Below are 24,597 nucleotides of genomic sequence, written 5' to 3' on the forward strand. Positions count from 1 at the left end.
AAAAAAAAAAAAAAAAAAACAATTCTTAGATGTATTCGGGAAGAATAGTTAAGTTAAGGATACCTATTGGTATTTGGGGTTGTATGTATGAATAACCTCAATAAAGGAAATTACAGGTAAGGTTCAGAGTGTAGGCTAGAAGGAACAGTCTGGAATATGTGTGAAGTGCTCAGAGCAGGGCAAGATGTCTTCCAACTATTCACGCTGCCTGGGTGGAAGGGTGGTTCACTTGGCGATGCTGGAATGACAGGGTGTACATGAGCTGACATCAGATTGACAGGTAGTCTGAGCCAAGAGAATAGAGTGACGGCAACCCCGGAAGGCTAGGCAGGAGGAGTCTGTCCTCCTGGGAGAAGCCCGATTTCCAAGAGTTCTACGGTAGGAGAGAAGCGGATAGGAAATCCGCACCTGAGCGTGCCATGCCCATGCTTTGCATCCTGGAATTCCCACAACAGCCCAGAAAGTAAGCACTTTGGAGAGGAGAAATGCAAGCCTTCGCAGGACTCGGTAAGTGGCCTAAAGCCTCAGCCGGTAAATAGCAGAATCCATGGCTGCCATCTCAGTTGGCCTGCTTCTTCTAGAATGTTCACTCCTCTCCCCTGCAGTGTGGGGCTCTTCAGTGTGGGCAGGAGTAAGGCACAAGGCATAGGCCTGGGTTAGCTCTCCATCCAGCCTTATCTGCAGATGGATACACTGCTTTAAACCCCACATTGATAGAGAAGCTGTTGATGCCAGTTTTCATGAAAATAACAGCAGGATTGAGCAGACATTCTGAGGAGAGAGGGCTAGTAATGGAATACCTCATTTGGAAACTATTAGCGCAAATGACTTATTTTTAGCCAAATTTAGGTCATTTAGAAACAGAGAGAACTACATTTTTGAAAAATGTATCTTGTTTTGTATGTTTTCTGAAGAGTAAAATATAGCCGAATTCTTTTGCAAACACGCCCATGTTCAGATAGTAGCTCACTATGCTCACCCATTCCCAGGCCCAGTGGCCCAGGCCCAAGCTGCTCTGCCTCTTTCTGTCTCTGCAGTTGCAAAGTTGGCATTGCTCATACCATTTTTGTAGTGCTTTATCTGCCTTGAGATGCATATTTTTGTTCACCCAGGGAGTATTCAGAATTCCAACACAAGATATTTTTAACTATTATTTTATATATTGGGTATTCCATGCATATCTGTACACTGGTGCATGCCATAGCTTCCATTCAGAGGCTAGAGGTTCTAAGGATAAGACTCAGGTGGTAGGATCCTTTACCAGCTAGATTGCCCCCGGAACTCTGATTTTGTTTAGGAGGAGAGATATAGTTGGGCATCACTAAAGGGACACCACCTAGACGCAGGCCCTGCTGCCTGCCAGTCTGAGGTCCCACCTGTATCCTCTACAGCTGATGGAGCTCTCTGGCACCTCTCATGGCCCATGAGTACCTTCAACCAAGACTCAGTACTAGAGGATAGAGGAAGCAGAGTAGGTGTGAATGTTCTCAGGAGATTTTTGTTCAAGGTCAGAAGCTCATTTTCCGCAAAACGACGTCAGGAGATGTCTGACACTTTTTCTGTATCAGGCTAGCCAGCCATGCCTGTGCTATAAGAGACAGCTTTCATGTGCTACTGTGGGGCTTCCTTCTCCTTCCTCAACATTTCCTTCCACCTCTTCCTTCCTTTCCCCTGTTGGCATCATTAGCCCCTTCCCACCCCCCAGTGTTGGGTTCAAATCCAGAGCCTCATGAGTACTAGTCACATGCTCAAGCACCTAGCCATGTTCTTAGACCATTGGTGGAGAGTTTTTTTTTTCAAAACTAGCTTTATTTTCTACCTTATTCAAATTGCACAAACAACAAATTTATTCAGACATGGCAATAGAAAAGACAGGATCCCACGTTCAGACTGGGCTGCTAAGACTGCAGTTATTATCAACTGCTTCCCATGGCAAAATGATTGTGTTCATGAGTAACTTGAATACCCCTGGCTCCCCAGATCCGCACGCTCTTTGTCCATGAATTCTCCAAGATGCAAACAAAAATATATTTGAAATACATTTATGACAGTCATCAACATGTCATCTCATTTTTTGTCATTCTGTAAATAATATAGTGTGACAATTGTTTACCTAGTATTTAAATTTTTGAGTTGCTGAAAGTAGCTTAGGATTAAAAGCACACAGAAGGATGTGTGAATATTGGGTGTCAGTACTGCCTATGTTGCATAAGAGTATTTTGTCATGTTTGTGGCTAATAGGTCCATGGATGCTCTTCCCTGGACCACCTGTATATGCAGCCAGACCCAGTGACTGCACACTGTCATTGACAAACTCACTGACTGACTGACAAATCCTCCAGCAGTCACCACCATACCAACCACTGGGGCTTTTGTTTATTTTTGGATGTCTCTCATATTCAAATTCTAAGTGGTGATTTTTCATCATTAAAGAGGTTTGCAAACATCATTATAATTATTTTTGCCCATAAACTAATTTTTTTTTTTGGTTTGTTTGAAAACTGTTCTGATTGAAGACATTTCCTTTTTCCGTCATTGGCCAGTCAACTTTGTTAGTTATGAAGCCAAATCATTTTCTATGGTATGAGTCACTTGCTATTAGACTCTTTTTTAGTGCAATTTAGTTTGTCCTTCTCCCTCACGGATGGGAATATGAGCTTGTTGTGTTGGGCTCCTGCACAAAGGGAATGAGGATACTGGTGGTGTAACTGGAGGGAGCAACTTTCTAGCCTTTTGTAGGCTGTTGGAGAGGAGGGGTTGAAGGACTTGCTTTGTTGCAGCAAGAGGCATTTACCCTTTTGGTAGGAAAGTCTCACACCCCAGGTCCTTTGCCACATGACTGCCTGTAGGAGAGCATGAAGCCAGTGTTTACTGCTGTTTCTTGGGTGTTAAACAGCCCTCTACTGCTTTTTATTGTACCATTAATTGCGCTTAATGCAGCTGCGTTTCTCTTACGCTTGGCTAGGCTCTGAAAATTAAGTAGAAGGCACTTTGTTATAAAATTCACTGTAATGAGCTCTGGTGGGCCAGGGTCTGTTAAGTTTGAAATCACCTCAGGCCATTTCTAAAGGACTTCTTCAAATATTTCACGTCTATAAAAGTTTGTTACTAGATAAATAGCCATGGTGGGTGTTAGACCAGGCAGAGAAAAAGCCACATTTCTCCTCTGTGCCTCTTTGGGCAAAATATGGATGTCTTGAATATTTGAGAAGAGCGTTTGTTTTCTCCAGTTCTCTCTGCCTCAGGTATTTGCTGTCTTCCAACTTTTAGGCTGTCAGTCCACGAACTCGGGTTTCAGTGTGTCACACTATAGTGACATACAGAGAGATGCAGCTGCTTCTTTTCCTTTTGAATTTAATTCATACACAAGTCTAGGATAAATATAGGACCACCCTCTGGGTCTACATAAATTGGTTCGAGACAGGGTCACACCTCTAAGCACAGAAGCACTGAAGAGACAGCTGCAACTATTAGCCAATTAGTTTAATGTTTCCACTGCCAGCCAGGACCTGCAACAGATTCGTGGTACCTGGTTAGAAGATCCTTTAAAGAGTAGCGATTCCCCCAGCATCCCTGGCTGAGGCGACTGGCTGCTGTAAGGCTTTGTGGCTAATAAAATTTCAGATGGCCTAATTTACCGGGTAGCTTTACCAAAACATCCAAGTAATGCCTACATACTCATTAGGGACAGGTCCAGGACGTGGTCCCTAGGGACTGATTTGCAAATGCTCACTGGGATCAGCTTCGCTGAGCTTCAGATGCTCCCGCGCCAATCAGGTAGAGGATCCTCGATGGGTTTAGTGCAGCAATTTATCTGAGTTTTGTAGTTAAAGTTTGAGCATGAGGTAATTAGAGCCCTCCATGCTTGAAATTCATGAACCTTATTCCCTCTTTAATAGACTCCATGCAAGCTGGCCAAGCTCTGTTTGACTGACATATATAGAGACTTGGTTAAAAAAAGCTCCTGGTCAAAATGTACTTAAAAAAAAAAACAATCACCTTTACACATAAAATATAATAATAACAAAAATTAATTCACAATCACTTTAATTTTTAAAATTTTTTAACTCTAACATGTGTATATGGAGTTCTTGAGCTGATTTTCCTACTCCCGGTAAGAATATTTACATACATGTCTCTGCACTGGGTGGGAGGATTTAGTCAAACCACCCAGTACCCGCCATCTCTAATTTTTGGAAATGGCACCGTATGTGAAAATTTTAAAATGTGCAAATAAATATAACGCATGAACACATGTATACATAAATGTATATACACCCTCAGACAACCCCAGATACCAACTTCAACTTTATTTTCAAGAAAGATTATTTTGCTCAAGATCTGTAGTATACTGTCAAAGATAGCCTTTCTCTAATAACCATTCACTGTTCTTATTTGTAATCTGTGACTGATGCTGTAAAACCTTCAGGGTTATATTTTAAGTGACATGACAATTGGATATGTACCTTTGAAGCAGAGGAACTCAATTAGTGATACCTGTTAAGCACTGGGTCAGCATAGTAGCCTTTTTGCACATCATAGCTCATTGAATTATTGAAAAAAGGGCTAAAATGGTAAGTAATAAGTTTATTTTGGGGGCTATCATATTTCTGAGATTTTTTTTTCCTAGCTGACCCAATATCACATACAACCTAGTAAATAACAAGAAAGAGGTGTTTGTGCGTAAGCACACTGGTGACATTCTTTAATTCTTCATATCAAAAGCTTTATCAGCACACAATATTATTTGCTACGGGAAGATTAAAAAGTCATATAGGACTAACATGTACTTTGTTAGGTATGTGCTAGAAAGCTGTCATGAGCCCTGGCATTTGACCTTGCTGTAGCTCTTTCCCCAGGGTATTAGTGCCTCACCGTAGGGCAGGGAGAAGCTAAGGCTAGGATATTGAGTGTCTTATCTGGTATCGCCCGCTCATGAACTGCTGAGAGAAATAAAGGTAGATAACTTGAAGAATTGGGCTTTTATGAATTACAACTGCCTTCTCAACTTTTTTTGGTATTCCTAAGTCATTGTAAGTATGGACTAATGAAACTTTCAAGGTCCTGGGAAGGAAATTGCAGAGGTCAAAGCTAAGCCTCAGTTAACTCCATAGGAGCGCTGTCTTGTATACAGTACAAACAAAGTTAAGACCCACCATGCCTTAACCATTCTTCCTGACTGTGGAGGAAGTCTGTAGAAACAGGCAAAAGAGCAATGACATTAATAATGAAGAAAAAGAAGTCAGTCTAAGAATTCAAGGGACTCAAAAGGCCTCGGAGCAGCCTGTGTGGAGAGAATTGGAGGAGAACACACTTAAAGGGAGAGAAGTCGATATTGCTTCCTGAATCCTGACAATGAGGGTAATAGACCAGTAGTTTTGGAGATTACAGAAAAATCACCTTTCTCTGCTCCAGCAGAGGTGAGGCAGTTGTGGCTGAGAAGGGACTCTCAGGAAGCCAAGCCTTCTGTCCTCACAGGACAGCCCCCCAATTTTTTCTTCACTGGCTTAATCCAAAGTCATTAAATTATGCAAGAAGGATATGAGCTAATGCTTCACCCTTTCAACTGCTTTTCCCAACAGATACAATGCTTTCCAGTTTTCCCTGATCACTCAATATTCTTTTAGGTCACACCTGGGTACATTAATAACCTCTTCCAACATTTGGCTATGAGGATCTGACAGCTTTTGGCGGGAAGGAAGTAATACTTACTGCTTTTGTGATTCAAGATTTGAAGGGACTCCAAAAGCAATTCTAGATCACGCATCTATTTATGACATGTAAAGCTTTTGCCATGGCAAAGGACACAATGACAGAGAAACCAGGGGCCTACTGAACCAAGAGCGAAGCATCTGTGCTGATTGAAGGGGTGAGCCACATTGATAGGATGAAGTGAGGAGCAAACCTTAAGGCATGACTATTGCAAACTGAGGTCTTGAATTTGGGGGGGGGGCATTTTTGGCATCTTTATAAACTTACACATAAGGACTTCCATGCGTTTGTGAGACTGGCAGGAAATCCAATTCATGAGTGGAGACCAGGGTCCTTGACTGAGTTCCTGTGTACACAGGGGAGAAGGAAAAGTGAGGCAGATCATAAATAGTGAGCTTGCACGGCAGCTAGGAACAAAATGGAGTCTATGTCAGTTATGTCTCTATGGCTGTGATAAAACACCATGACCAATACAACTCATGGATAAAAAGGTTATTGGGGTAGTTCCAGAGGGATAGTTCACTGTGGCAGCAAGAGGAAGACATGGTAACAGGAACAGCAAGCTTAGAGCTCACATTTCTAACTGCAGGCAGAAAGCGGAGGGTAAACTGGGGATGTTATGAGTCTTTGAACTCTCTAAGTCCATCTCAACTGATGTAAGTCCCTCAACAAGGCCACACCTCCTAAACCTACCAAATTGGGCCACCAACTGGGGACCACCTGTTCAAATACTTGAGCCGTAGGGGACATTCTCATTTAGAGCACCACAAAGTCAAACCAGGGGAACCATGCTGCATTGAGTTTAGATGGAGCCAGGAAGCTTCCTGTGGCATAGCTTACGTGTGAGCATGGATCCTAGATCATTGTCTTGGTTAACCTTCAACTAGAACTTCTGTTTTGAGCTCTCTTCTGGACTGGCTGGGCCACTACACTATAGAATACTGCTTTTGCTCTCCCTCTTACTCTCCCTGTCCCTGTCCTTGTCCCTGTCCCCCTCTCTCTCCCTCTTCCTCTGTCTTTCTCTCTCTCTCCCTTTCTCTCAGGATATAAACATTCTATTTATTTTAATTTATTTATTGCATTTTTATTTGGTGTATGTGCATGTTTGGTGGGGTATGTGTGTACATGTGTATGCACACGCATGTGTGGAGAGATCAGAGTTGGCATCAGGTGTCTCCCTCAATTACTCCCTACCTTACTTTTGAAAAAAAGGTCGCTCACTGAACCCGAAGCTAACTAGTTTGGACAGACAGGCTCCTAAGGAGCTGCAGGGATCTTCCTATCTCCTCATCTCCAGCTGTGGCGCTAGTTCTGCAGGTGTGTGCTGCTCTGCCTGGGTTTTAATGTGGGTGTTAGGAATATGAACCCCATCCTGTGGTCATGCTTACGTGGTAAGTACTTTACTGACTATGCCATCTACCAAGACTCTGTCCAGACACTTTTATTTTACTTTTATGGTAGGGGTGGTGGTCATCGTGGTGTGTGTTATGTGTGTAATAATCATCTCTTAGTAAAAACTCAATCCTGAGCCTCAGCCCACTGAGCATGATGATGAACAAGTGTTGAAGAGGCCTCCCATTCAGCAGCCCATGCTTTCTTTACTGATCACAAAGCTATCCAACTCTGCTTGTTAAATACCTTCAGAACTTAATCCCTTGCTACTCAGTAGGAGTAACAACTCTTCTCCGTTTCCTGTTCAGATTTGGCAAAAGCAATGCTTTCAGCTTTCTTTCAAACACATGCCTCCCCTCTCCTCACCCTCCTGCTAACATATTACAGCTCAGGTCTTCCCCCACCATCCAGGCCTCCTCAAACTTTCTGAGGGCATCCCTATGAAGACTGTCATGTCCTCTGCAGTGTTTGTCAGGCGGTCTCTGACCGGGGCGGCAGGCAGATACCCTCTGTCATTTCTTCCTCTGTGCAGAAATCTCCCATATCTCAGGCATGCTCTTTCTTTCTCTGCACACAGTCACCCTGCCACCACCACCACAATAAAAACATACCTTGTTTGCCTGGAAAGATTTGAGATTATTCATATCCCAACTATCTCTTCTCCTTTTTTAATCTTGCAGTTTCACTAAAGTTGGATGTTTCTTCTCTGAACTCTACCGAGTCAGCCAAATCACTCTTCTCCTCCCCTCTTCTCCTCTCCTCCCCCCTCGCCTCCCCTCCCCTCCCCTCTCCTCTCCTAGGCTTTATATCCTTGAGAGGGTTGCTTACTAGTCAAACTCTGGAACCTGCCAAGCTTCTCGCATGTAGGGACCTTTCAGATCTGCTCCTCCTTTAGCGAGACCTTACATCTCTTCTACATGCGATGCTTGAATATTGTATTCCTGGAGGGCCTTCTCTGACTTCCCGCCTGTACATAGATGCCTGGAACCTCTTCCTCTATCTCTTTTTGCACTATAACTCCCTGCTTCTCGTATGCAGATATTTGTGCATTATAGTTGCCATTGTGGTCCAGCTTCTCCACAACAATGAAGAGCTACTCCTTCCATTCATTCAGTCTTTGATGGCCCAATGCCTGGCACTTAGTAGGCCCTCAGCAGATACTTCCATGAACCACTGATTTACGTTCTTTCCAACTAACACAATGCCTGGCACAGAAAATCCTTAATAAAGGTTTATGAAAAGAACCAACACGCTGACACATGTTCCCATGTTTGAACCTTCCACACTGAGGAGACCCATGACTTTCTGGAAAGGGAGGCAAGGCAGCTGGAGGCTGAATAAAAAGGACTGGCTAGTGGCGAAGTCCGTTCTCATCAGAATTCTAGTTCAGTTGTTCAGTTCAGATTTTTGGCAAGGGATGCAAATTCTTTTTCAGAAAATGTTGATTGATTGCACAGTTGTGCCCCACTTCATTTGCAAACCTTCATTATCCCTTTTCCCTTTCCTCGCTCTGTCTGCATTTAGAAGGGGCGGAGCTGTGGATAATTCCACAAGGCAATTTTTGTGAATAAACCCACTAACTGGCTGCTTCTTTCAGTCTCCCAGTCTCCACACAGAATACAAGTGTCTGCCTTAGCTGTATATTCTGTCTCCGAACCCCCTTGCATTCATTCATTTGATTACTTACTCATTCATCCAGCGAATCAGTTATTCAGTCCTGCTGATGGTGCAGGGTCTATGTGAAGATTTGGTTCTTGTCTGAAGCAGGAATTCTTGACCTGAGATCTGTGGCTGGCTCTCTGTGGAAGTCTCTATAATTACATGCACAAAGCTTTATGTTTCGATACTGTGTTTGGACGAGGGTTTGCTGAAGCAGCCTTATCGTTCAGAGAAAGATGTTGGAAACCTCTGAAACCTTTCCCTAAAGGCTTGAGGTCAGCCTTGAATCTAAGTTACAGGTCAAAATTTCTTATTTCATGGGAGTGATAAATACCCAAACATATCTGCCAGGGCTGCCCTGGTTCCAAGTCTTCTTACCTTGTGAACCTGTTGACAGATTCACATAATCCAAATGGCACCCATCTCTAGTTTCCTTTTAAAACTTTACCTAAGCTACCCTGCAGCCTATCAAAATTTGCCTGTGCTGGGGATCTTCTGTTAATCTAACTCATACCTAATTACTACTGATAATCCTGCAGTCTTTGTTTACGTGAAGCCCGAGGGAAGATGGTAGGCTATAAGAACTGTTTTTGGTTTCTAGTGGTGGTAGATATATGCGTTTACCTAATCAAATTATGTCTGAGGCATTCAGCATCATAAAGTGAACGCCAATTACTTCTAGAACAAGGCATGAGTGAATCCTTCAAAGGAATTCACTGGGCAGTTGCTGACACTTGGTGAATTGCTGCTGGCTCTTTGCCCAAGTGTGTGGAAAATGTTTGTGCTGGTTTGGGGCTCTGATTGCAGTTGGCTCCACAGGGTGTGTGGTGACACTGGAGATATGACATCATGCTTTAGGAAAGGCAGGAGCTGGTGACAACATACACAGAAAAATTCCTCCTTTTCCCATCAACTATTGGATGAAGATAGTCAGTAGAAGAGTCGTTAGCTCTGGCCTCTGCTTCCAGTAAACAAGAAGTGAATGCTGAGCACCTCCCATGGGTTGGCTACCATGCTGGGAAATGTTTATTTATTCACTATTTATTGTGTGCCTTCTATGCTCTGGGCTTCATTTTAACTGCTAGAGTTTTAGCAATATAACCCAAATCCCCTGGCTTGTGAAGGTAGGAGCTAGGGAAGGGAGAGATAGTATGTGAATAAGTTCTAGGAAAATTAAAGTTGGGTGGGGCCCATAGTAAGTCCTTACAATTGCTATAAGAGTCAGTGACTGTTTTGACAGAAGAAGAAATTGAGGTCCATGGAGCCTAATTTCCCAGTAAGACCCAGCTAATTTGGGATAAATAGGATTTAACACTGGATTTGATTAACTCCAGAGCCCAAATCCTTTCTTCTGTGCAAAGCTGCCTCCCAGTAATATGAACCCTCCCAGTGAGCCCCCTCTCTAGGCAGAGGGACAGGCAGCCTCTCCAAAATGAGTCAGGCATCGCTCATAAGGAGCCTGAGCATTGCAATGCTGTACCACTCAGGCTTCCGGATGATGTAGCTACCTAGCATGTGACTCAGTTACCTCACACAGTACTGAGCTTAAAGCCAGTGTGTTCTCCAGAGACAACAATAGAAGCAGTGATGTGGAACTGAAGTAACAAAATAAAACTGTAAAGTTAGGGTTGTCTGCTAGCACCGATCGCATATTGGTCCTTCTGGGTGAAGTGTTGTGACTACTTGGCTGCAGTCACGAGTCCCAGGAAGGCTGGGGTGTAATGGAGGTCCATGCCTGCAGATCTCTGATGGTTGACAGTCCATGGTGTTATAGCTATAGAAAAGCAACATGGAGCCAACAAGATGAAGAGACCCAAAGCTGGTGTGTACAGCCGCTGCCTTTGTGTCTGACAGTGGACCCCCAGAGGTTAGACTACTGTAAATCATCTGTCATGTGAACTCACTGTGGACATTCTTTCTCCCGCTATCCCTGCCCCCATCCTGGCTTCATTTACCTAGTTTCTGTGTTTTGTTCATTTGCTTGTCAGTCTCCATGGAGTGTTCTGATCATCTGAAGAGTCAGCATGGTATCTTCTCATTAGTGTGTCTTTTAATACAATGCCCCTACAGAGAAGAGAGGTTCACCAAATACTTTTCATGGATGCCTTTTACCTTGCTTCTAGAATTGGAAATGGAGGCTTGTGTCCATGAGGTCAATGAGACTAATGCCTTTCATACTATATGCCTTCACTGGGTTATCATATGAGGATGGCTGAGCTCTGGAAATGAGTCAGAGCGGCCTCAAGAGCAGCTGCCGGTGCTGTTACAAGCAGAGCCTTGTGTCTTGTGACCCAGCCTTCCCTGGTTCCACTGCTTTGTGAACTGTTGACACTGATGGTTCCTTTGGCAGAGAAAAAGTTACTCAGGGAGCTGCCAGGCAATGATGTGGCCCAAGAGCCAGGGAGAAAAGGAGGGGAAAGAGAGGAAAAAAAGAGAGAGTGGGAAGAGGGGAAGGGTGAATGAATACATGAATGGATAACCAGAAGAGAAAATGTTGAGAAGGCAGGAGACATTGCTTTCTTTTTCCACAGAAGAAAATAAGCTGCTTCCTGTGGATCTGGGGTTTCTTCATACCCCTTTGTATATGCAACCTAGGAAACCCAGAGCCAATGACCAGATTTGAATGAAAGAAGGTGACTGATGGGACCTCTTTGTTCCACAAGATATGCATGTAGCTGACACAGACTGAGTGGTAATGGGCACCACTCTGACAAGGAGGCGGACCCTGCATCTGTCTGGTGCCCCTGAAGTTAGGAGGGCTGCAGCTGGAAGCGGCTCATCAGAAGGACTTGTAACAGTTTGCAAAATGAGAGAACAAGAATCCCCTCCCACAGGACAGCACCAAATCTATGACACCACACCCCCCACTAACATTTTATACTCTTAAGAAAAGTTTCGATGTAATCGTGGAAGGTGCTTCCCTACAGCTGATAGACAAGCTCATGCTCTATCCATATCCCATAGTTAGGGCATTTTCTTTGTTTACCTTTGGAGAACTATGTGATAGAGGACATGTGATGCCTTCCTGTGAGAGACTCTTGATACTCCTGTCCACCATACCTGGGAAGAAGAAAAGTTTACGTAGATGAAAGGCCTCTCCAAACTGCTGACTGTCCATGCAAGCTGAGTATATTCTGTGGGGATGCCAAGTAGGCCTGTTGCTCTTCTACACGCGTCTGCAGCCCTCTGGGAACTGGATGACTGTTGGGTCCTAAGTCAGCTGAGTGCCTGCTTTCCAGTGGGCTCAATCTGTATTTGCTATAGTATTCCTGAGCCAGAATAAATGATGACGTTGTGTCCTCTTTCTGAGTTCTTATGCAATAAAACTTAAGACTCCCGTCTCCTAAGTCTTCATCCTATGGCCCCTTTATAACTTCTCTAGGTAAAGAGGGATACAGTCCAACTCTTGCTGTATTTCTAGGCATCTACAGGGAGGAACTGATTGTTGGTTTCTCTCATTTCCTCCATTGTATAAAAGAATGTAATTGTTCACTCCAATACGACCAAATGCAAGTTTATGAAGCCAATATATAAACTAAAGGAAAACACTTTGGTTATCCTTTAAGTAGTTCTGCAGTCCTTGATAAACAGTACCATGCTTATGTGCGTGTGCGTGTATGTGTGTGTATGTGTGTGTGTGTGTGTATGTGTGTGTGTTTATTTTAGTTATGCATAAAATTGTTTTAAAGTAAGAAAGTTAAATTGAAATGCTTGGGTAGTAAGTACAGTTTATTTTAAAAAATAATCTTCTTGGAATTTGAATTATCTGGAGAGTCTTATGAAGGTAAAACATGACCTCGCCTATGTCCTGGCATCTCTTGAGGCACCCATCATGTCCCACACTCCCTGAAGCTCAGCCCAGCTGTGGGTCATGCCTGTCTTTTCCAGAGGATATATCCTCATAGGCTTTGGTGGTGAAGGCTACCCACAGGTGCTCTCCCTCCAAGCACTGCTTAGGCCACTGCATTAAGAATTCCATTGTCACCAGAAAGGGTATGTTCTTCCCTCAAATGCTTACCACCCCATAAAGTGACCATGTGAGGCCCTTACATGAGTAGTCCATATAGGATTTCCCAGACCATTGGACAAACTCCACTTTATCATCTTGTTAGCTACCGATGCTGCCAGGCCTACCTACAATCCTTATGTCCTCCAGTGGGAATGAGAAGGGAGGTGTGGAAAGTGACTATTTTGATGAGAGACTCTCTACCGCAAGGAAGTTGTGGTTTGTTGGCAATCCAGTGCACAGAAAGCTGGTGAGGGAGGATAGGGAGTGTGGGTGCCATTTCAATGTCCTACTGTGCCATTCTGAAACAGAGAATTGCCAACAGTACTGTAAACTTCATCCAAGTCTGGTCAGTTCCTAAAGTGAGAAGTAGAAACAGTCTCCTCACTACCCAGCGCTGTTGACGTGGTGCTGTGGGAGCTGAAGCAAAACGTGCATGGTTTCCTGAGAAAAGCAGGCAAGGTTTCCTTTCTCCCAGGTCAGCAACCCATTTGTAAGCACTAAAACATCCAGGCATATCAGCCCTAATTCTTTCAATGAACCCAATTCATACTTAAATTTACGCAATGCATTCAATCCATACTTAAATTTCGGGAGAAATTTAAATGTTTTGCATCAGAGAACTTTCCAATTAGCATGAGACCGCTTAAAGTTTCAATTATTTCCTTGGAGTAAATGCTCCCCCCCTCCCCGCCCCACCATTGGTACTACTCTATACTGTGTAAGACATCCTGGGATTCAGATTTTAAAAACTTTAAAAAAATATTAAAATATGAGTTTTAAAATAAACCCAGAGTGCATTGTTCTAGTATATAAGGTGGGGGTATTTCTTATAATTGCTTTTAATTATTTTAGATTTATTTATTTTATGTGTTTGATCTGCATGGACCTATGTGAACCTCATTAATGCCTGGTGTCAGTAGAGGCAGAAGAAGGCATCAGGTCCTCTGGAACTGGAGTTACTGATAATTTTGAGCCACCATGTAGGTGCGGGGAGTTGAACCTAGGTTCTCTGCAAGAGCAGCAAGTGCTCTAAACCACCAAGCCATCTCTCTAGTTCATAACTTTTATTTTATCTTACTTTATTTTATTTTATTTGTTTGAGCAGAGTCCCTTTATGTAATCACGGCTGAAACTCATTATATAGATCAGGCTAGCCTCAAACTCACAGAAATCTGCCTGCTTCTGCCTCCAGAATGCTGGGATTAAAGGGTTGTGCTTCCATGCCCGGCCCTTGTAATTATTTTTAATCAGGCCTTCAGAAGCCTGATTAACAGTGAAATAGCTATTTTTCTTCTCTGACCTAGATTTTAAAAGGCAGCAACTACTCTTGGTGGGCGCGCTTTGGGAGAACCTTGTATTTGTTTTCAGTATTTACCAGACTACACCAGAAGACCACTGTGTATTCTGGCCTTTCAGTTGCAGTTGTAGTCTTAGCACTGCTGTGAGCTACCCTGATACTGAGCCCCATTTCAGTGCCATTTCTCCAAACTGGTGATCTCTGCATGTAAAGCACACACTCAAAGCATAAAAGAACTTCGTTAAATAGGGGAGGTTGTGGACACTGGGCAGAACTGGGTGCACTTGACTCAAAATTGGAAATTGATCTAATGTTACATGTAGATAGTAGAAAGTTCTCAGTGGTCTCACAGAGAAGGAGAGAGGGAGGAAAGGAGGGAGAGAGAGAGGGAAGGAGAGGGGGGAACAGGAGGAGGAAGAGAGGAAGGGAAGGAAGAGGGGGTAGAGAGGGAAGGAGGGAGAAAAGGAAAGGAATAGGGAGAGAGGGGGAGGGGACAGAGAAAAGATTTGTACACTATAAACTATTATAGCCCGAGAAGGCTTTCTGCCTTCCCTGACCCTATAGTGAGGGACACTAATTGAGATTTTTCAAGGAAAATCTCTCTTCTTTTCTCTGGTAGCTGTGGAAAGGCTCATTAAGCATTCTATCCTCTACTCTCTTCCAACCTCTGGCATTGCTGAGTCTAAGTGCTGCAGCTCAGGGAGTGAGGTCTGGAGATGCCATCAAGCTCATCCTTTGGGCCTCCCTTCCCCCAAACTCAGTGTGGGACCAGAGCTTGCTCCATGACTCCAGGATTCAGAGGGAAAACATGGGAGGTGACCTCACCTTCTCTCCAGATGGAGGGGTCCATTCTTGGGATGTTCCCTGTAGCCTTAAGGGCAGCATTGGGAAATGGGCTGAGATCAACTTTGAGCTTCTTGTCAACCACTGCCTACTTTTCATGTGCTGTACTCTTTACTGCAGAAGGTCTTTCTCTTTTCTCCAGTGAACCCTTCCTCTGGCAGCAGGCTCTCTGCGTCTCCCTGCCCGTGATTGCCCCTTGCATTATGAACTATGCTGGGAAAGGCCCTCTACATGTAGAGGGCTAGGTAAGGAGAGGGCGAAGCCGGCCTCAAGGCAGCCAGAGCCCATGACTTCCCTGCGTTCATTATGTGTGTCTCCTGAGCTGTCCTGTTTCTACTTCTAATGGATGCTTCCATGGCAAGTTGACCTTTTGGCTGAATAGGTCAAACTCCCACTGAGTGCTAATCCCCAGCCCTCCCTCCCCACCTTATTCCTGGAGGCCTGGAGCACCAGTTCAGGATATGACTGGGTGTTGGGGGTGTATTTTTGAAAGAGGATTGTGTTTGTTGCATAGAATTAATTCTTGGAGACCACCATGAATGGTTATAAAGTGATCCAGAGTAGAATATTTTGGCTGACATGGTTGAGGTACAAAGTTTTTAAGCCTGTGTTTAAATGGCAGTTTCGTTGGATGTCGTCTTCTTTCTGATGAGGGCTAGAACAACTGTGGATTTCTGAAACACAAGACTATAATTTCCTATGCTGATGTCTTTGAAAAAAAAAATGCTTTTCCCCCTGTATATTTCTTCCATTTAAAATCTCTAAAACTCTGGGTGCTTCCAGTTTAGCATCTTTAAAATATGAGATGGTGGTGCTTTTTTTAGGATTATTTTGTTCTGGGCCTGGTCTTAAGTGTCTGAAGATTTTCTTGTCTTTACTGATTCCCAACACCAGTCGCCACTTCCTAGCTAGAGATTTTTCGACACCAAATGGGCACTTAGCTCATGTTGATTGGAGTTTTAAGTTGAGTTATATGATGTACTTGCTTTCTTTTAACAATTTATATATGCTGTTCAAATTATCCATCGCTCCTTTCTGTCAGTGAGTTAGTGGCAATCTTCACAGACAATGGAAAGTATTTTCCATTTATTTAGTAATGTCCTGCTTATGGATGTGTTTATTAATTTAGTGCTCTTTTGATTTTGAAAGTAGTCACTTATTAAATAAAGTGATAAATGAGGTGAAATGGAAAAGAAAAATAAGCCTTGACACTGTTGTGTAGGGCTTACCAAACAAACTTGGAAAGTGTATCATTTCAGAACAGAGAAGTCAGAGACATATTCACAAAGCAGGTCACTGTGCTGAAGACAGCAGACCTAAGGCCATGCCTTTTAACTCTTCTGGGCTTCAATAATACTTTGTAGACTCAGTGAGATTAATGCAGAGAAACAAAATAGCTGTTTCCATTGTCCCAGTGTTACTAGCCCACCAATTCTCAAACTGCAGAGTACCAAAGGAGAAGTGCCAGAGAAGTCCGTATTTAACATCTATTCAGTTACCAATAATGCCAGAGTTAAAGCAGGTCTCTTACCAGGGGCACAATGGGCTCCTGTTTAACATATTTATGTTGGTTGTAAAATTAGGAGCTGTCATTACAGCCCCACATCACCTGCATAAGTGCAAAACAGATAAATCAAGAGAAGTTCCAGCATCATAAAAACGCCATTGAGTAGAGTAGCATGAAACCACTTACAGGATGCTGGTATATTGTGCTAGTGGGATGCATGCTGGGGCTTCCGGAGGATTTGGAGAACAAAGAGTAACTGCTTGGGTCAGAGGCAAGGATTGGAGGCCTGATAAAGAAGTCCATTTGGAGGATAGCCTGAGCACCCGTGAAGGAAAAGGAAAAGAGAGGCCAGCAGAAGCCAGGCTTGCATAATCCTGGGGTATGTTCAAGACAACTGTTTCTGGGCGTCTAGAAGCATTTGAGCCACCATCTGTTGTTGCTAGAGCCTGCCTTGTGGGCCTTCTAGTAAATAAAAGCTTCCTTGCATTCCCCGGGAGGCTGGAGGGCTCTCTAAAGTCAGCGGTCGTAGCACTTTGAGTCGCACCTTATTGAGCTGTTCATAGAGTAGTCTATGTTATCTAAACTTCAGTAGTAATCCTTCCTTAAATGACATGCGGTTATTTATTTTGAGCCTTGTAATTAAAAATCTCCCCAAATTCTGAACTATTAATAAACTCTGAATCCTAATTACTGCCTCAAAAAGGGAGTGGACATTTGAGAAGTTTCTCAGCTCTCCTCTTCTCCCTCCTAAAAGCCACCCATCCCCATAATCTTTGGGGGGAAAAGAAAAGGGCTGCAGATTTTATTCATGTGGGATCATTCACACCAAGCTACCATAATGTGCAATTAACACTGTAGAAACTGAAAACAGTATTCAGCAAGACAGCTGCATTATCAAAAATGCCAAAGGAGTTTTGAAGGGAGTAATGTGCATGTTAGAATAGAAAATTAATCGGAAGCACATGCACACACATACACAGCATTGCTGCCTAAATATATTTAAATATGAAAAAGTCAAATCCTATGTCTGCACCTAGGATAAAGATTAATCTCAGCAGAGAAATGGTTTTTTTTTTTTTCATTTGGAAATTATTAGTTACATGTTTTTCTTCTGAAGCACACAGGGACACGGGGCTGGCGTTCCAGCTGGAATATTTCTTAATAATCATCACTCTTCAATTGTAGCTTATACACTTTTCCACTGAGAAAACATCTCTTTCCTTTTTCTCCTGCAGCCACAATGGCACTTGGCACTAATGCTATCTTCAAAATACCTTTTAGATACTTCCTTTCATGATTAAGAGCAGGCCTCCTGCGTCTACACCACATGGCGAGCATGTGCTGTTGGTGGGTGTGGCAAGGCTTCCTGCGTCTACACCACACAGTGAGCAGGTGCTGTTGGTCAGTGTGGCAGCCCTACTTGGCTCTCGGTAGGAGTGATTAATGAGGTCACCAAAACGAAGTGGCATTCATTCCTCTGGTACAGTTTTATAGGATTGTCTTGTCCACTAGCTGAATGTGGGTTTAGCTATGTATGACAAAGCCAAGACTTTTGATGCTGTTTCCAATTTAAGTGGAGGTAAAGAAGCAGGAAGACATGGAGACTCATTCTTGTCAGAAATGTAGAAAAGTTCTGAACATGTCCTGCCTTAGGTCTCTGTAAGGCAGATGGGTATTTATGATTCTCTAGAACTTAGAAGAAAGAATAGAAGCAGCCTATAGATCATTAAACTGACATTGCACCTTGGAAATACTGGGAAGAAAGGGCCCTCAATTCTGGATTCCATCCATACTATATCTGAAGTGAACTTTAGTTTTGAGATCTCTGCTAGTGGCAGGTACCAGAAAGTTGTCTCTCAGGTAGAACAGTGATGATTGGCATCTTCAGACCATAAGCAGCTACTGATGGGGCTGCATACTGACCAAGGTCCATTGGTTGTATAGAATAGTCCCATGAGTACTCAGAGATATGGAAGTCACACTTCATGACAGGACACCAGTACAAAAGCTCCTTAATGAGAAATCTGTCATCTGACATGTAACTCTTCCTAAATTGTGATAAACTTACACATTAGAAAATACTAGTTGTATCCTGTTTGGGTTTTAGGAGTTTATATTGCTCTGGCAGTGGAAGTATGGTGAGATTGTTACTATAGGTGCTTAAAAATAACAATGTCATAATTTAGAGAAAAACTGTACTCACTTGTTCTAAAGGAATAGGAATGAGGAATGTTTGTATATTTTTTAATTTGGTATAGGAAAAATATGTAAAAGGTAAAAATTTAAGTCTGGAGGGTTTTGTTGTTGTTGTTGTTGTTTTGCAGGGGTGTTTGTTTATTTGTTTAGATGTTGATATTTAGCTGAAACTTATATTCAAACAACTCAGAACCCAAACTGACAGTGACCCAGAGTTCCTTTCAGAACTCATTGATGCTACAGCAGAACACTAATGCACATGGGGGTAGATTGAAGCTTTGTGATCAGAGCTCCAACTTAATTATTTTTTTTCTTTTCTCTCTCTCTTTTTTTTCTTTCAAGTTATAGGTGCACAACGAAGGCGGAGCCCCAGCGCACTGGCCATTGAAGTATTTGAAGCACATTTGGGAAGCCACATTTTGCAGGTACTTCTAAAAAGTCTTTCTTCCATCTTATCAAGGAAATGTCATATTTGTGATCTTCTTATACATGCTTTTAGTTTCAAATATGTACTTGATTATTTTTATTCTTTCTTGGAATTCATGAATTCTTATGATTTTTTTCCTTTCCTTTCCTTTTTAGAAAGCCATTCCTTGAGGGAAAATTAATAAGAAAGGGAGGGCAAGTATTACCTGTGCTGTAATAATTTAGATGAATTGCACTTAGTCAATGCACAGTGTGCATAACAGGCTGTTGCTGGAGTGATCACATGTGTGCTGTGTTTGCAAGCGAATATGTTTGTGTTCTCTGAGCTACACATTGCTTTTCAAAGTGCAGGGTTTTGTTGTGAAAGTACTGTGGCATTGTGTGTGTGTGTGTGGGGGGGGTATGTGTCTCCAAACTTCAGTTCTTTGCTTGAGTTTGTATTTGTTAAATGCTTCCAGTCCTGCTGTATGCCTCCTCAAGTTAGAAAACTAGTTAATGTGAGTTTTTAAGTCTATATTAAAGTGAGTGGTTTTGCTAGCACATTTCATGATAAATAGATGGGAAACATACTAGATAAAGTTGCAGTTCACTAGCACCAGAGAAAATTCATCCCTGGGTCAGCATCTTATTTAATCATCTTACTATAACCTTAAGATTATTCCATGTGTTTAGTGCTTCTGTCTTCATCAGTGGACCACTGGTCTATACTTAGAAGATGTGTTGATGCTTTCTATATTCTTATCCATTCAGAGCTAAGCAAATGAATAGTCCAAAAGATACCCCTAAGTAGGATTGGATCTAGCATGCTATCTCCTAAATTTTATATACTAGGAATTCATTCTGAGTTTCTTGTTGGAGAAAATCAGTTCTTGGTGCAGTCACCTTTTTAGTTCTTGAATCTCTTGGCTGGTAGATTGAGGATTCCACACCATCCCACTCCCCAGCACACTTGTGTTTAAAGAAAATGTTCTTGGTCTCCACCTACCATCTCCATCTACCAAGTCTGCTGGGTCAAGTAAAGAAATGTGTTCTTTTCATCATCTGCCTGCAAGGATTTTATTGTGTAAGAAGAAATTATAGTTCACAACTGAAAATATACAGCACTGAAATGTCTTGACTTAGTTTAGTTTATTCTGTTTCTGATTTTCATTAATATCTGATACTAGACGGATTGTTTCTTGATCCACCATGAAGGATGCTGCATACAGAATAACATTTTAGTTACCTTTACAATGACGGCAGATTTGTTTAAAGATACAGAGAGGATCCATTTCTCTTTAGAATTTCTAATTTTTATCTTTTTTCTTTCATGTACATACTTGGTTCTGGATCAGAATCTCTATTACATGTTTTATATAGACTGAGACAGATATACTGTTGGATTCTTCTGTGACACAGGACTATTGCTAATTAGATTCTGACATGTTCAGTCCTGCACTTAATCAATAAGAGGGTAGTTCAAACTGTAACCCTAGAGTGTTGTTTTCTGAATTCAGACTCCTTTAGGAGTGTAAGTTAAGAATTGCAATAATTTAAAACTCATAAAAAATATGAGTTTAAACTGATTGTAATTTGGTATAATAACATCATGTAGGGTGGCTATCACAAATATCTGCTTGGCACCATGCTTTACTTATGGAATAGAGGTTTTAAAAGGTGACTGTTGGCTTCTCAGTATATGTGATTGGTTTATGTTGTCCTTAGACTCCATGCTTATTATAAGAGAAACCTGTATCACTTGGGGAAGGCTGAGCAGACTGTCATTAGAAATCGTGTTACATGAAGAACACTGAAGAACTCATAGAAATTGTTTGGAGAATACATGTCTTAAAAGAGATGGTAATGACTGTTCTATACATTGGAAGAACTCAGTAAAGCAAACTATATTGATTTTGTCCTCAGAGTACAGAAAAAAGGGGAGAAAGAAAGAAGGAAAGAGAGAGAGAAAGAGAGAAAGAAGGAGAAAGAGAGAGAGAGAGGAAGGAAGGAAGAGAGGAAGGAAGGAAGAGGAATGAGTGAAGATTAAAGAAAACACTGCTCTCCTACAATAAAGATCCAACATATACTGGAACACGTGTGGGTTATTTGGAGCCTGTTGTCTTTAAGGGAATATATTGGTGGCTTGGTAAATATGGTTTCACATAAGCAAGACACTCAACTATAGGTGAGTTATAGAATCTTGAAATTGCCATGGACATTAGAACTTCTCATATCATTTAATTGTAACCACTGGTCTACACTTGGAAGGTGTGTTGATGCTTTTTATATTCTTATCCATTCAGAATGACAGAGTGCTCTATGTAGAACTTTACTGTGCTAAACTTAAGGGTAGTTGTAGCAAGAAGAGCCTTTGCCAAGCTCTCCTTAGTTATCTGCCTAACTAGCAATGGAAGCCTTCAGTCCACAGAATGATATCAGTACCAGAGACACCAAAATATCAGTGTTGCAAAAGCATAAGATGAGTCCATACATTTTGTTTGAAAAAGATATCTGATAGGCTCTAATGGATTGATGGAGTGTGGAGAGAAATTTTTCTTTCCTTTCTTATCCTTCCATCCCTTGCAAAAATATCTCTTGATAAAATGTCTGTCATTCAGATTATAGGCCTGATCTCAGACCCTATGATTTATAGTAATACCATCCCACCAGACTTTCAAATATTGAGTAGGAATACAAAATTTACTACATGGGGCTACTGCCTATAATTAGCTTACATTCATTTAAAGAAGGGAAAAGGGAAACTTCTTAAAATTAGATATGTAATAGTAGTTGAATATAGTAGGAATCGGAACTATCCAAGTTTTACTCTGCCCATAAGACATCAAGATGGGATCTCACTGTTGTTGATAAATGAGTAGTTTCTTAAGCAGAGACAGTGAAATAATATTCCAATCAAAGCGCATGTGGGATACAAAGAGATGCAGACAAATAACCAAAGGGCTTATTTGGAGAATGTAATAATGTTTGATATGATGGCCACTTTACATGGACAGGAAGCACATGAGAGGTAAAGGCAGGGATATCCTACAAACCACGTGTTATAGGCCCGTTGAACTAACTTAGGAGGTGCAAGTTTCATTCTTCAAATGGTGAAGATCCTGTGAGAAAGGTTTTCATGCAAGAAGGAACAAGGAAAGGTTTGGAGTCATCAAGACAAGGTATCTGGAAGGTTGTCAGTTTTAAGAACCTAATGCTAGTATCTCAAGACAGAAAATGAAGATGCCACTGAGGTAGAGCCTCGTGGAAGGACAAGAACACATAGAACTGATACAGTCAATGGCATGTGGACATCATGGAAAGATAAAAGGGACAGGGTTAATAACAACCATAGACCCTATAAGTTAAGATAAGATCCTATCCCTCAGAGATTTTACAAGACATATCCTGTCAAAAAGCAGAGTTAATATAAGGTAAGGAGCTAAAATTCTAGGTGTGACCCTAGTTTAAGTACTATGAGTGCTAGGGCTGAAAGGGGGACTGGGAACTCCAAATCACTGGAGCATAGATGACTGGTAACTACAATGGAGGAATGTACTGAAGACCAGTAGGAATGATCTAGAGAGAAAAAGAAGTTAAGGAAAAGAATCCCTGGGACATGAGGTCTGTCAGTTTCTAAGCAAGAGAAAGATCACAAAAGAGGAGGAAACCATAGGATTTGATTTTGCTAAGAAAGGAATTCTAATAACTGCTGGTAGATGAAAATCCTTCAGTGAGGTAAACACTCAATGGTTTGATTCAATGGAACAGATGAATGAGGTGCAGAAGAAAAGCATAACAAGGTCCAGGGGAACAGAAAGAGAATCTAGTCAGTTATGGTAGGGTAGAATGACAGCAGAGAAAGTGGTGTCCAGGTAAAATACTTTTGCATATGGTAGAAATACATCTATATGTTGAGGTTCACTGAATCAAGCATTTTTTTATTGGAAACTAAGTCTATTGCTTTAATAGATAGATGGATGGATGGATGGATGGATGGATGGATGGATGGATGGATAGACAAATAAAGCACAAATCTGTCATTATTTATGTAATAAGTATCCCTTATTCATATCCTCTAGCTATACTGAATCATTTTCATTATTATTCACGTTATCTAAATATCATATGAATGTACCATAGTTTATTTAGTCAATTTCCTGGCATTGGGTATTTTGACTATAACTAAAATTTCCATTTCTGATGCAAATACCAACTGTTGTGAGCAGAATTGTGCACTTGTGTGTGTTTGTGTGTTTTAATTATAAAAGTACAGTTCAGCCAGGCAGTGGTAGCTCAGGCCTTTAATCCCAGCACTTGGGAGGCAGAGGCAGATGGATTTCTGAGTTTGAGGCCAGCCTGGTCTACAGAGTGAGTTCCAGGACAGCCAGGGCTACACAGAGAAACTCTGTCTCAAAAAAGAAAAAAAATGCAATTCAGGTAGATAATAGCATGAATGTATTGTAATTTTGCTAAGTCTCATGTGTTGTACCAATTTCCCTTCTTAATGCCATCAGTGAGTGCTCATTTTGTATGTGTGTGTATGTGTGTGTGTGTGTGTATGTGTGTGTGTGTGTGTGTGTGTGTGTGTGTGTGTGTGTGTGTAATTTCAGGAAAAATGAGTTTTGTGAGCTTTCTTAAAATTTGATCAGATATGTACTTTTTGAATAGAGAAAAATTCTAAACTTTGTAGTGATTCTGACCTTGTAAAATTCTCTCTTCTCACTCTCCTCTCTCTCCTTCTCTTTACATCTCTCCCTCCCTCTCTCCCTCCCTCTCTCCCTCCCTCTCTCTCTCCCTCTCTCTCCTTCTCTCTCTCCCTCTCCCTCTGTCTCTCTGTCTCTCTGTCTCTCTGTCTCTATGTCTGTCTGTCTCTCTCTCTCTCTCTTTCTCTCTCTCCCTCTCTCTCTTCCTCCCCCTCCCCATCTCTTCATGTTTGATTGTTCTGTCTGATAATTTAGTAATTGTACATGCAGGTAAGATGAAAGTCAAGTGTTATATAGTGTGTGCCCCAAGAACCACTGTGCATACCTTACCACTGACAACCACCATTAGAGTAGACCAGTTTCTCCAACATTTGTTAGGTAGATGAGGGATGGGAAGGACATGGAGGTGGAAGCTGAGGACTGTACATTTTATGGCAGATCAACTGAAAATCTCGGAGCATTTAGAGGCTATTACGGGACCTTTCCGTAATATACCCGTTTAACACCCATGTGACTAAGCATGAGTTTGGTTCAAATTCTCTTTGTTGCCCCTACTTTATGCCTTCCTTTCCATAAGGAAGTATAGGCAGGGGCTGTTGAGGCTCATCAGGTAAAAGTGCTTGCTGCTCAAGTCTGGTAATCTTCAATCCCCAGATCCCATGTAGAGGTGGAAGGAGAGAAAGGCCTTCACAGATGATCCTCTGCCCTCCACATGTGCCATGGTACACACAAGGCCTTCACAGATGATCCTCTGCCCTCCACATGTGCCATGGTACACACAAGTCCTTCACAAGGACCCTCTGCCTTCCACATGTGCCATGGTACACACAAGGCCTTCACAGATGATCCTCTGCCCTCCACATGTGCCATGGTA

The 24,597-nt window shown here is 42.0% G+C and overlaps 1 protein-coding gene across 17 annotated transcripts in view; it reads left to right on the forward strand.

Moving 5' to 3' along the window:
- Positions 1–24,597, forward strand: part of Npas3 (neuronal PAS domain protein 3) — an 835,955-nt gene that overhangs the window by 379,098 nt on the left and 432,260 nt on the right. For 10 of the 17 annotated variants that reach the window (XM_031355466.1, XM_031355468.1, XM_031355473.1 and 7 more), the window contains one exon: positions 18,958–19,040. In XM_031355466.1, coding sequence (XP_031211326.1) covers positions 18,958–19,040 — 83 coding nt within the window. The remainder of the gene's footprint in view (positions 1–18,957; positions 19,041–24,597) is intronic. The other 7 variants (XM_031355467.1, XM_031355469.1, XM_031355471.1 and 4 more) reach the window with 1 other exon arrangement.

This window comes from Mastomys coucha, unplaced genomic scaffold (assembly GCF_008632895.1).
Source record: "Mastomys coucha isolate ucsf_1 unplaced genomic scaffold, UCSF_Mcou_1 pScaffold6, whole genome shotgun sequence".
NCBI lineage: Eukaryota > Metazoa > Chordata > Mammalia > Rodentia > Muridae > Mastomys > Mastomys coucha.